Source organism: Falco naumanni, chromosome 2 (assembly GCF_017639655.2).
Source record: "Falco naumanni isolate bFalNau1 chromosome 2, bFalNau1.pat, whole genome shotgun sequence".
Classification (NCBI taxonomy): Eukaryota; Metazoa; Chordata; class Aves; order Falconiformes; family Falconidae; genus Falco; species Falco naumanni.
In genome coordinates, this window is record NC_054055.1 from 14,502,348 (window position 1) to 14,514,455 (window position 12,108).

Consider the following 12,108-nt stretch of genomic DNA (forward strand, 5'->3'; position numbering starts at 1 on the left):
ATAAACACTAAGTGAACATAATAAATAATCTGAACTCAGAACTAAGCTTATAGTTATACAGTTAAAGTTTTAAGTTACAAGAAGAGTATGGTGTTTAGTAGAAAGAATATCAAAGTGGTTTTAATAAAAAAGCTGTTTCAGAGAAAATATACTGTACCTCCCCATCTTCCAGCTCAACATCTAGGAAATCAAAGTCCCTAAAGACTCTGAATTGTTGTTCACTGTTTGAATCATCCATGTTCTCCTGCTCCCTTGTTCCGTCTTCTGAAGACACCAAGCTCGTCTGATGCTCAATCAGATCCAAATCACCACAGGAAGAAAAAATTACCTACAATTCAAAGGATTCCTCTTGTAACAAACTGTTCCCTCTGGTTGTTTCTTCCTAAAAGCTGTAATTGGTTATTCAGAAGACTGTATTTCCAGTACACACCTAATTCCTTCACTGAGTATTTTTAGAACACTCTTTATTATTTATGTTGGACAGGTGCCTTCAGATTAAACTCGTACAAAGAAACAACTTCATATTGCAGGAACACGTCCAAGAATATTACAGCTACCTCCTAATGGCTGCAGATTGAAGTTTCCTGGATTGTTTGTATACATTTATAGGAACAAAATTCAGGGAACTTAGCAGAGAAAATGCTGTCAGGGGATGAGATAGTAAATAAATAAAAAAATTCTCTAGTTAAAAATCTTAAAAAATATGTCAAGATTAGAAATTACAACAAGCTATACTTTTTCCTTTCCTATAAAAAATAATTGTATCTGCAATTTAGTTGCAAAAATTAAATGGTCCCTGTCTTGCAGAAAAAAAAAGGACCTGTTCACCATAACACAAGTGACATACAACATATTCAAAAACATTCAGAGATTTTCCTTTCTCTGTAGACAGTATTTAATAACTATTTTAAGAGCTTCCTACCCTGGATAATCTATTGCCCATTTCCTGGAACCAGACAGTATTAATTTTTAAAAAGTAACATTAGGACTATTATCTAATAGAAAAAATCAGACACCCTCAGTTTTATTTCTGTAATTTAAGTTTTTACTTTATAAAGGCTCTAGATTGGTAATGCCAGAGGTCATTACTCTCTACCCACTGAGATGGCATAAGTAAAACTTACAGTAGCTTCACAGATCTCTCACAGCAAAACCATACGTAGCTCTGTAAGTAAATTGCCTTTGAGAGGGCCATTCACTCACTGGTCTATACGCTGAGAAATGCAGCGTGGGCCAGTACAAATGACAATGATAGTAATGTGACATGAAACTATGCAAATCAGGTCAGCAACTCTGGGAAACAAAAGTTCTTCACTTTTAAAGTTTAGGACACAATGAAACAAAGAAATGGTCAATACAAGGCTACTTACTGAAGGGTTTTTACTCAGCCCAACTTCCTGACCACATAAAGAAAGGACATGCACCAGCTTTTCCTTTGTTCTTTTCTAGAAGACAAGATGTTTCTCAAGTGAACATTTTTCTAACCACCCATTCTCCCAGTGGCTAGAAATATACATTAATAATTTTTAATCAGGAGGAACCAACCAAAGAATTAGTCATTAAGTGCCCAAAGGGTTGCTTTCAGAGCAACTACATGTACAAGGAAACATAAAAATGTTGTTAGTGATTTTGGTGCTTATTATTTTTAAATTAGCCTATTAATTCTATTAAGCATAATAAGGAAACATTGTGTTTGTGCATCACTTCAAAAGGACTATGCAGAAACTTAAAATTAAGCACATGCCTAATTATTTTTTGCAGAATTGTGCCTGAGGCACCGCTATAAAATCTGCTATATTAAAAAAAAAAAGCAATAAATAAATCTATTTTGCAGATTTTATTTTAACTGGCAGATGATCAAAATCAATAAAGGATTACTTTGATTAAACATCACTTTTAGGAAAATTGTTCCAAGGAATTCCTTTTACCTGATTTCCCATGAAATCAGCACTTAAAAGTTGCAAATGCTGTCTGCTCTCCTTGCTAGTATCTGAACTCACCTGTCATTCTCAGCTAAATCTGACCTAGCCTTAGAGGTCTTAAAGAGAAGCATTTCCTGCAGGTTGAAAGAAAAACACTGGCAGGACAGAAGACAGACATAACTCAGTCCATTTCCAAGTCCAAGAAATACATTCAGCACACGCAGTCAGACACTGTGCTGCCACCACCCCAGCCAGCCAGGAGCACTGCATAGGGTACATAGGGCACAAGCATTTAAGAACCTGTGTGCATTAATTCAGCTGCTCTGTGTGCAACTTCTTAGTGAGTAGTGGGCTAATTAAAAGTTTACCTGAGAGTACTGGGGTCTCTTCCAGCTCACAGGAACAAGGACATTGGAGTTAGATCCTGATGAGGTTGAAGAAGTGCTTCGGGTGACAGCCATTGCTCTGGGTTTACCATCTCGTGCAGAAGAACTCTGCAGCTCATCATACCGTCTCCCAATGATTGGAGTCTTAAAGAGAGAGTAATTCACTAGTATTATGCTCCAGGATGAACTTATACTGGGCCATATTGCTTCCGTTGCAAGAAAAGATTACTCAGGAAGATCATATACAGGGGTAAAACAAAGAGTGCATGGAATTCCACGTCACTTTGTATGTTTATTTTCCACTGTGAATGTCTGAGTAACAACTGTCATACTTAGTAGCTGGTGCTTATGTTCATGAATAGCTAATACTCAAAGCAACTAGTTTCTAACATAAGAATCAGCAAAACCCCCAGAAAGCTTATGAGATTTATTTCAAATCCACATTTCTTGCAAATGTTTTTTAATGGGTTCTTCCTAAAAGTGCTGAACACTCTGGCCCTCTTCCAACAAACATTAAAATGCTTTCTTGGATTGATGATAGCATGCTCAGCATTTTCTAGAACTATACCTACAAGAAACAGCAAGAAGAAACCCTTTATACAAATAGTACAAGACAGCTTTTTACACTCATATTTCCTTCTAACCTCAAAGTCTCACTATTATCTATATCAAATAGCCTACAATGCTGCAAATAGTCCTGCAGGTTTGTAACTATAAATAGGGTTGCCCATTAAAGTCAAGAGGACCACTCAGTTCTGTAAAGGCAAAAGGTATACAGGGTTTGCAGGATAAAGACTGCTGTAGAAGAGTTCAGTCAGAAGTCAGGCAGTACTCCCTTAAAGGAGACACTTCTGTGTTGAAGAGTTATAGAGAACATTGGCATCCAAGTATAAAATGCTTGGAGGGGCATTCTATACATACAGTATACTTAGGCATTACAGTTGGCATAACTGCAACACAGCTTTCCCACCAGATAATTTTAAATACAACTAGTAATTTCTTCACAAAAAAACCCCAAAAAACAAAAAACCAAAACTAGTAAAAATCCAGAAAGAGCCCTCCAGCATGGGTCATAAAATATGCCACTGTGAATTGAAAAAAATTTAAGAGACTTTCAATTTGGTAATTTTCCCTTCTTTCCTAATTTTTCAGCTTTCATAAGGAGCTGCAACACATGTTTTAGGATTATCAAATAACAGAATCAAGGTGTTAATTAGCAGAATTACAAATAGTACCTCTGAAATATCAAAATGAAACTCTAAAGTCTTCCCTGGTAGCTCCTTGGAGGCACTGTTCCACACTCGATGTATTTCCATTTTTGAAAGATCGCTGTGTTGATAGGATGGTAAAACTAAACTGGCAGAACGAGAAACTACCAACTTCAGGATATTCAAGGCTTCTCTCCAGTGAATGCTCTAGAAATAGGTACATTTAATCAACAAACAAAGAGATTCACACACATTCAAGATTATTTACAGTCCTATTTTCTTGCCACATAATAAAAATGTGTAATTGGAGTATTACTATCTTTCCCTCTCTTGGCCAGTGACAATGTGCATACTTGCAGAACAATTCCAACAGCAGAGACCAAGACTTGCCTAAGATGCCATTGTCAGGAAACTGGCCTACAACCTGGGAGACCTGAGTGCAAGGCCAGCTTGGCAAACGATTTAAAATCTCCTAGGCGAATGCCTCAATCAGTATGAACAAGTATACAGGCCATTGCAGAAACCCCATTTAGCAGCAAAGCTGACTTGACACAGGCTCTTTCCAGCTGTGAATTTCTCATAGAAATAAGTATTTTCCACTTGCCAAGAATTAGGTCCAGAAGTCTCTGACGGGAAGTGCTTGTGCCACATCTCCCTCACACTAATAATTAAAAAGAGTGGACAGTCAGGCTCTGCTGGTATTAAGCTTGCTCCTGATGCAGTGTAGCTGCAGCCTAACCCTTCCCACACAGTGAGTGCACAACTAGCCATCTCATCTGGGGCCATGTGGTCTATCAGGCACCAAGATGTTCATAAACTAGATACCACACTGGACAGCTGCAGTCCCCCCTGCTAATCTGATCTTAAACTCTTACAAAGAAAATCAACTTACAATAGTAAATACTGAGAAGTTCCTATGTTAATATAAAGAAGATATGGTATTTACCTGCACATATTTTTCAATGGTTTTTAGCACTTCCATGTTGAACTGTTTCACAGGAATAGCTGACAGATCCATGTAACTAAGAAGGCTGTAGATCATCTGTAAGAGGGACTGTTGCATACTAGGAAGGCCCTTTTCTAGTAGCTGTAAAAAAAAAAAAAAAAAAAAAATTCAAGACATTTCTTCTTATGGAAAAAGCTACTAGTTTCATGAATACCATTTGCACCGTCAATCTCTCTTCACTTACTGATTTTGCAATGCCATTTACAATAATTTTACAAGTGATGATGATACAAGTGTGAAATAAAAAAGAGCTTTATGTTGAGAGCCAAATGCTAGCCTGTTTTGATAATGAAACATACATTTTATATATGCCTGCCCTAACTTATCCAGAAAACACATTCAGCAGTTGAGTCAACTGGTAGGTGAAATTTATACTGTAACTGGGAAAACACATCCAATCAAAACAGGGGAGTACCTTTTATGTCTACCTTTGTGGAGAGTCAGTGAGAAAAAAGAAAACAGAATTACTGAAGAGACAAAATTACTACTATTCAGACATCAATATATATTTATCCAAGTATACTTGACTGCCAGTGCTCACAGGTTGTAACTGCCAAGGAAACATTTTCTATTAAGGAGGAGATGGAGTCCCTGGGCTCTCTTACTGTAGAGGGCAATACAAAGAAGGGCTTGATCTAAATCCCAGATTTTCAGAACACCTGAGTATAGATCCCAGAATGCCACAATGAACCTTGGAAATGCAACTGTGCAAATATATATACATGAGAATTACTCAGGAGGCATACAGACAGCCATGCTATGTTTGCACATGTGTGAAATATCTCAGCTGAAAATTTCCTGAAAGCTAGCACTTTTTTCATTGGTGACAGGTACTGTCCCACCCCACAAATTTCAGAGGCAATCAAATGTTACTGCTGGAAGTCACCAGAGGCTCAAGACTAGACTCTGTCCTTCTCTTCAGGCCAACAAAAAAGTTCTTCTAATGTTGGTTACTAGAGATATTAGGATATAGAAAACAATGACTTGTAAAAACTCTAGCCTGCTTCATGTCTTCCATCAGAAGAAAATTTCAGCTGTTATCCAAGTGGAGTCTTGTAATTTCTTAGATGTCCTCACTGGCCTGAATGACAAGGCTCCTCTTGTTATTGAATAAGAACACTTCACACCAGCCAAACCAGAATGATCAGGCAGGACACACACCTATCTCACCCTGCTAAATATCTTCTGATTTCTTTCATCATTAAAAAAGAGTAGTAATTAGTGATTCATAAAACAAAGGCAAATTCCATTAACAGCAAACAGATGGAACTCACTGTGCTTTATCTATTCCTCTACAAAAAGACAGCAAGAATTTTAAATTAAAGGTACTACTTGGTAACCCGCTTCAGCCCATGTGTACCTTTACTGACAGATAAAATGCGCTTAGCAATTCTTAGAAACAGGGTTATAGACTTTTTCTTGTCTTCCATTAGGACTTTGCAATAGAAGGTTTGATTGCCTCCTTGTAAATAGTTCATATGATCAGCACATCAGCTGGTATACCATTTCAGTGTAGGAATAAAGGATTAGAAGAAACTATCTGGATGAAAGAAGTATTTTTGTTCTCTGACAGAGGCTATGCATCAGATAACCACTTTTGCGACAGGAAAAGGAATTCCTGGGAAATAATGGGAATTTTGTCTCTATTGCTGATTAGAAAGCTGTTCTAGGAACTTTATCTCTGAATGCTTCCAGTTTCCATTCTAGTTTGTATAAATATGTTGCCAACAGAATCCTTTGATTTAAACAGCTCTTGGCCATTGAACTCTAAAACATTTGTGGACTGTGCCAGTTCTCACTTGCTTAGATGAGTGTATGTGGTGGTTGATTGTCCAAGCATGTTCTTAAATACATTATGAACTTGTAACAAGAAAGAGTATTTCATGTTGGATGGAGTTGGGGTAACATATCATTTGGATCAGTGAGTTTCAGCACAAAGAGTTTCCACTATATTTGTAAGAAGAAATCATTACTGTTCTCCATTGTCTCTTTTTTCTTTTACTCTGGTCCATACAAACCATTTTGAAGAATTGTGGTTTCCTCTCTTCTTAGCATGTGGTAACTATCTGGGTCTTATCTGGGTTTAGGGATCCACACTCTGTTAGCAACATCTGTCCCTTCCTGAAGCAGCACCTAACTAGGTGGAGAGCAGAGCCTGCTTCTTCAAGCGCTGCCTGGGGCTGGCTGCTGCTGGTTGGTGCAGCTGCTGGGGTGCTACTGTAGGAGACAGTTCCCTTTGCCCCTCCAAATCTGGCAGCAGGTGAGAAGAGATAGCTCTTAGACTATGTTGGTCAGTCAAACAAAGGCTTTCTGTGCCCACTAGGGAAAGAAATACAGCATTTCACAAGCCATTAGTGGGATAATGCATGATCTAAGACATGCTTCCTCTTGCAATACAGATGCTTTAATCTCTAGCGATTCCTTGGTTTTGAACAAGTTATGAATGCTCATCCTTTTATCACAAGCAATCCTCTATCTAACAGGGAGGAGGAGGAAACATCTGCCATGAGTACATTACTATGCACTATGTGGTTTCTTGTCCCTTCTGTCCTAATAGCATTAGCTATTTAAGTCCAAGCATCACTCTAGACTTAATGAATCACTGATATCACTTAATGAATTAAAATCACTTAATGAATCACATGAATACCATGTGACCCACGTCAGTTCAGATATACTCCTAGAATGACTGTGTTCTCATGGTACAAGGTTGATTTTTAAAAATTAATATGTGAAAATGTAACATAAAATCAAAGTAAGTTTTTCAGTAATGTGTTTGTATGCTGGGTTTGGTAGTGCAGTTCAAAGTTCTACTGCACTATTAAATAATGATTTTTTCTCATCTGTAGACTGAGATCCCCAAGTATTTTTCTAGAAGAAATGATCATTTTTCATGGATGAAGCTGTAATATGTAAAACTGAGTAAGGAGGACTGCTTGTCACTATACGGTTTGGATAAGAACATAATTGTAGCATCTTATCTTGTGCCAGAATCATACCCCTATGTAGAAGAATGGCTGCAGAAGCATGGCTTTAGAATCGCTGAAGATCTGCACAATCCAGGCCTGGTATTAGAATAGGCCTGTAATCAGAATTGTACTGAAGTTGCTGTGCTGAAGTTAACAAGAAAGGTAGCCTTGAGCTATTCCTGAATCCTGAGACCAAGTAATTATGTTGTGCCAACAGGCCGTGGCTGTAACAAGCTACAGCTGCTGGGAAAGCAGGTGCAGGGCCAAGAAAGACAGGGACCGGTATGGGAATATAGGGAGTAACAAACTACAAGGCTGAAGCACAGCAACACAATTAGCTACATGGATAGAATGCTTATTTTAGTCATGATAATTAGGGGTGTGAGAACCGCGCGTGTTTAGAGACTACTAGCCAATTATATTTCTGCTTTACGAATATGCATGTGTATCGGTTCTATATAAGTAGTGTTAGAAACTAATAAAGTTGAGCAAGATGCATAACTCATATTGAGCGTCTCCTTGACTCCGGCGAACCCTTCTTCCAACACCCCTAGCTGACAAGCGATTACCTGTCATCAAATAGGTTAAATGCAATTTTTTGTCTGAATGGCAATAACTGAAGCTTTTACCTTCTGCTGAGAGCATTTGTTCTCCTAGTCTTAATTTGTGGTAGAAAGTCCCCTTCCAAAGGTATGCCTGTGTGTTTGGAGGGGTCACTGTTGCAACACAGATTTCCTTTGTTATTCTTAAACACTGCATGTCTCACAATTACCCTCAGGCCCAAGCACTGGGGACTGAGCTAGGATTATTAAAACCTGAGGTTCTGTAACCAATGGCTGCAGCATTCAACTGCAGATTGCCCAGTGGTGCTGTTTGTTTAACCCGTCTGGCTTTACCTATTGACAGTATATCCCACAGCTGGTTTATAGAAGACAGGAGCACAGTGCTTATCTTGGTCCGAGGATTAACTAAGAAGAAAGGGGGAAACATTCTGAATGCTGGAAGAATCTCTTCCATGGCCTCAGCAGGCTGAAGAACATGGTTTCTTGTCTCTTGCTCCTCCTCCAGACTGGCAGCTACCCTATGCCCATATAAATATTCCCCAGGCATGACTCAACAGAGCTACAGTCAATGTAAATTCAGAGAAAGGAAGTTGTGTTTACTACTCTGTCATCCTGTGATGATGGTGCTATGTGAGGAACATGCCTTAACTATGATCAAAAACCTGCTTGACTTGCCGTTAATATAGTAGCATTGTGCCAATCTACAGCACAGGGGGAAGTGCAAAGAAAGAGTGTCCAGATGCACATCTAAACCCATTTTGAGGGGAATAAGATCACGTGCAATAGCCTTCATGGAGGTGCTGCAGCGCTAGTAACTACACAGAGCACCAAAGGGAAAACAGAGGGAGGGGCAAATACTTTCCAAAGGCTGGGAAAGCAAAGCAGAAAGAGTTAAACCTCAATTTCTACAGTATTTGGTTATCAGGAGAGGGCTCTGGAGGATTTAGAGTTCTTCAGAGAGGAGTTAATAGTTCTTCAGAGTCTTTGAGATTGAAAACAGACTGAAAAACCTCAAGGTCCTGTTTTAATTTCCTATAGGAGAGTCATGGCTTTCACCATCAGTTAAGATCTGATATGATTGTTTACTTAGAGCCTACATGTGCAAACAAGGTGATGAATTGCAGGTTGAGGTAGCAGGGCCAAGACAAAGCAAATGTGGGAGCCTGAGCAAGTGTGAGAGCAGTCTGGCTTCTCAGGCTTTTGCAAATCTGTGGATAGCCAGTATTGGAGATGCCTACTGAGTTTTTGTAGATCTTTTGGCAGAGGGGAGAATGAATTTGCTCCAAAAAACAAAGCTGCTTTAAAGAAGCTGGTGAATTTATGCAGTGAGGTGGGTGTTGGTCTCTCTTCTGAAGCAGCGAGTGATAGGATGAGATGAAATGGCCTCAAGTTGCACCAGGGGAAGTTTAGATTGGATATTAGGAAAAATGTCTTTGCTGAAAGGGTGGTCAAGCACTGGAACAGACTGCCCAGGGAAATGGTTAAGTCACTGTCCCTGAAGTTATTTAAAAGATGTGTAGGTGCGGTACTTAGGGACATGGTTTAGTGGTGGACTTGGCAGTGTTAGGTTTACTCAATGATCTTGAAAGTCCTTTCCAACCTAAATGATTCCATGAACACAGACCTGTCATCTCCCTGGATGAGAGGGGAGACTGACCGCATCTCACTACAGCAGGGAAACGGAGGGATAAATCTGACAACTCTGCAAGAAAGTGGTGATCTGATACTGATCTGGCACAGGAGGCAGAAGATAGGTGACCTTAAGCTAAAGAGCAGAACTGAGTCTCGGATCCCCAGTAACAACACTGCATCAGCTCTATACTCCATGTGTGAGAAATGTTAGGAGTAAGCCATGGGCACAGGGGAAAACCTGGGCAGCAAGATGACCCCATTCAGTGTTAGAGGAATGCATACAAATTTGTATCAAGAACCAGATCCTTATATATATATATATATATATATATATATATATATATATAAGACAATATCTTATTTATGCTGCAAAACCCATCCTGGAATTAATCCTCTTATTTTCCTGAGTGGGTTCTAAATAAATGCTGTCCAGTTTCTGTTTCACAGTGGAAAATCTAACTGGTTGACGAGTGAAGCTGCTTTAAGATGTATCCACTCTGCAGACCTTTGCTAGCTTTTGTTTTAGTGTTCAATATCGATTTCTTATAGTAGTCCCCTTTCCTTCTGCTAGTTTCTGCTTTTTATTCCTTAATGCTTATAAATAACAGCTACAGAAAGCCCCCAGTAGTCTGCAGGCAGACTTCAGCTCTTTGGGTTGTTAGGCAACAGAAGACATAAAAGAGTAAAAAGTTTTTGAAAACTTACCTCAGCCAAGTATGTAACCATACTCAAAGTAATATCAGCAAATGCTTCATGAAGGTAACGGCAAACCACATTTACCCAGGTAGCACAGTCCCTTGTATAGCTGTGTGTTTTATAAAGGGTCATGACATGTGCAAGATTTGATAGCTTGGGGTTCTTCTCCTCCAAACAAACCTAATTAAATATAAATGTCAAAACACATTAAGAACAAAGCAACTGCATTTAGAGGGTCTGAGGGTGTACAAAACAGCAAATAACTGATACCTGAGCAATCCTTTCAGCTATATCTTTACAAAACTGGTTTGGGCTGTCAAAATGCTGAATTAAATGGGGCAGGAGACACAACACATTCAGTGGAAATCCTAGAATGGGAAAATACAGAACAAAAGGTATATTTTGGAGAGCAAAGGCTACAATGATCTTTAAGTTGGTGTTTCATGGGATGTCATGGTTTCAATGCTGTATTAGCCGTAAACTCACACAGCGTCTGTCAGGTTGGCCACACCACTGGCCATGCCACATTTGTCTTAAAGGTGCCTTAATTTGAAAATCCAGTATATCATTTAGGCAAAAGTACTGTTAGAAACGTGAACCTACTTCTGCAAACACTACTGCACAAACAGGTATTTACAGGATAAAATATCTCTCAAAAGTATATACTTTATTCCTGTTAGTATGCGTATCTTTTCCACTTAACTGGCTTATTGACAGTCTTAACTGGTGGCATTTTCATTACTGCTGCTAAAACACAAAAAGAAAATCAGCGAGTATTGATAAATGAACAATTGTTTTGGTCAGGCTGCCAAGCGCAGCTTCCATTTTTTTATACTGTTCAGGTTAATAATAATAACAACAAATCAAAATTCAGATATAACTGGTCAGATGAGACTACTCATACGTGTGCTTTTGAAGCCAGGAGATGACTCCTACACCAAGTGCCAGCCACTGCCATTAGCGTTAAGGGCTACCAATCCATAGCTCAAGGTTGTTGATGAACTACAGGCAGTGACTGCAACAGGCAGCTGTAACAAAAGCTGCTCTAGTTCAGGTGGGAGCACAGAAATCAAGAAATTGTATCTGGGCACAATCTGTTTTGTGAAAAGAAAGAATCTGATCGAGGAAAATAACTTTCTAACCATTCACTCCCTCTCATTCTACACAATTAAAGAAGTTGCCTAAATTAGGAGTGTAAGTTCCCTAGCCTTCCTCTATACTGAGGGAAACAAAAAGATACCTCCAGATGGTATTGTCACAGCCCATGTGTGAATTGCCCAACAAGTCTGGAACGCAGGCACCACACAGGTGCTTAGAGATGGGCAGGCTGTTCATGGTGTTCATCACCTTACTCTGTGCCTAAGCTTGTTATGACTTAGTCGTGAAGCCTGCACAGTCGTCTTAATATCTGTGTTTCTGACTGTTTAATTAAGAAGTGGTCACAATCTCAGCTAAATAATTGAGAATTTCAGAATGTTACTTTATTTCCTTATAACCCAGGCCTCTCTCCTCACTCACTTATGTGCTGTTATAGTTTATCTAAAAAGTGTACCAGAGTTTTTGATATTTACATTTCTAGGGAAAATCCCATAGAGCACTAATTGTAAATCAAGCAATCTGAAATATTCTGAAAATAATTCAATGGAAAAACTGGCCAAAAGAGGTTCTAGAAAATTTGACAGTATCTCCTTAAATATGTTTACTTCGTCAGCACTCAGAAACCTTA

At 38.9% G+C, this 12,108-nt stretch overlaps 1 protein-coding gene across 6 annotated transcripts in view; it reads right to left on the reverse strand.

Annotated features, from left to right (window-relative positions):
- The window catches only part of FRY (FRY microtubule binding protein), a 217,443-nt gene that overhangs the window by 32,357 nt on the left and 172,978 nt on the right, over positions 1 to 12,108 (reverse strand). For all 6 annotated transcript variants that reach the window (XM_040583936.1, XM_040583935.1, XM_040583933.1 and 3 more), the window contains exons 45-51: positions 10,653 to 10,750; positions 10,392 to 10,562; positions 4,463 to 4,603; positions 3,544 to 3,723; positions 2,291 to 2,452; positions 1,371 to 1,445; positions 158 to 328 (exon numbers count right to left, since the gene is read on the reverse strand). In XM_040583936.1, the coding sequence (XP_040439870.1) occupies positions 158 to 328; positions 1,371 to 1,445; positions 2,291 to 2,452; positions 3,544 to 3,723; positions 4,463 to 4,603; positions 10,392 to 10,562; positions 10,653 to 10,750 (998 nt within the window). The remainder of the gene's footprint in view (positions 1 to 157; positions 329 to 1,370; positions 1,446 to 2,290; positions 2,453 to 3,543; positions 3,724 to 4,462; positions 4,604 to 10,391; positions 10,563 to 10,652; positions 10,751 to 12,108) is intronic.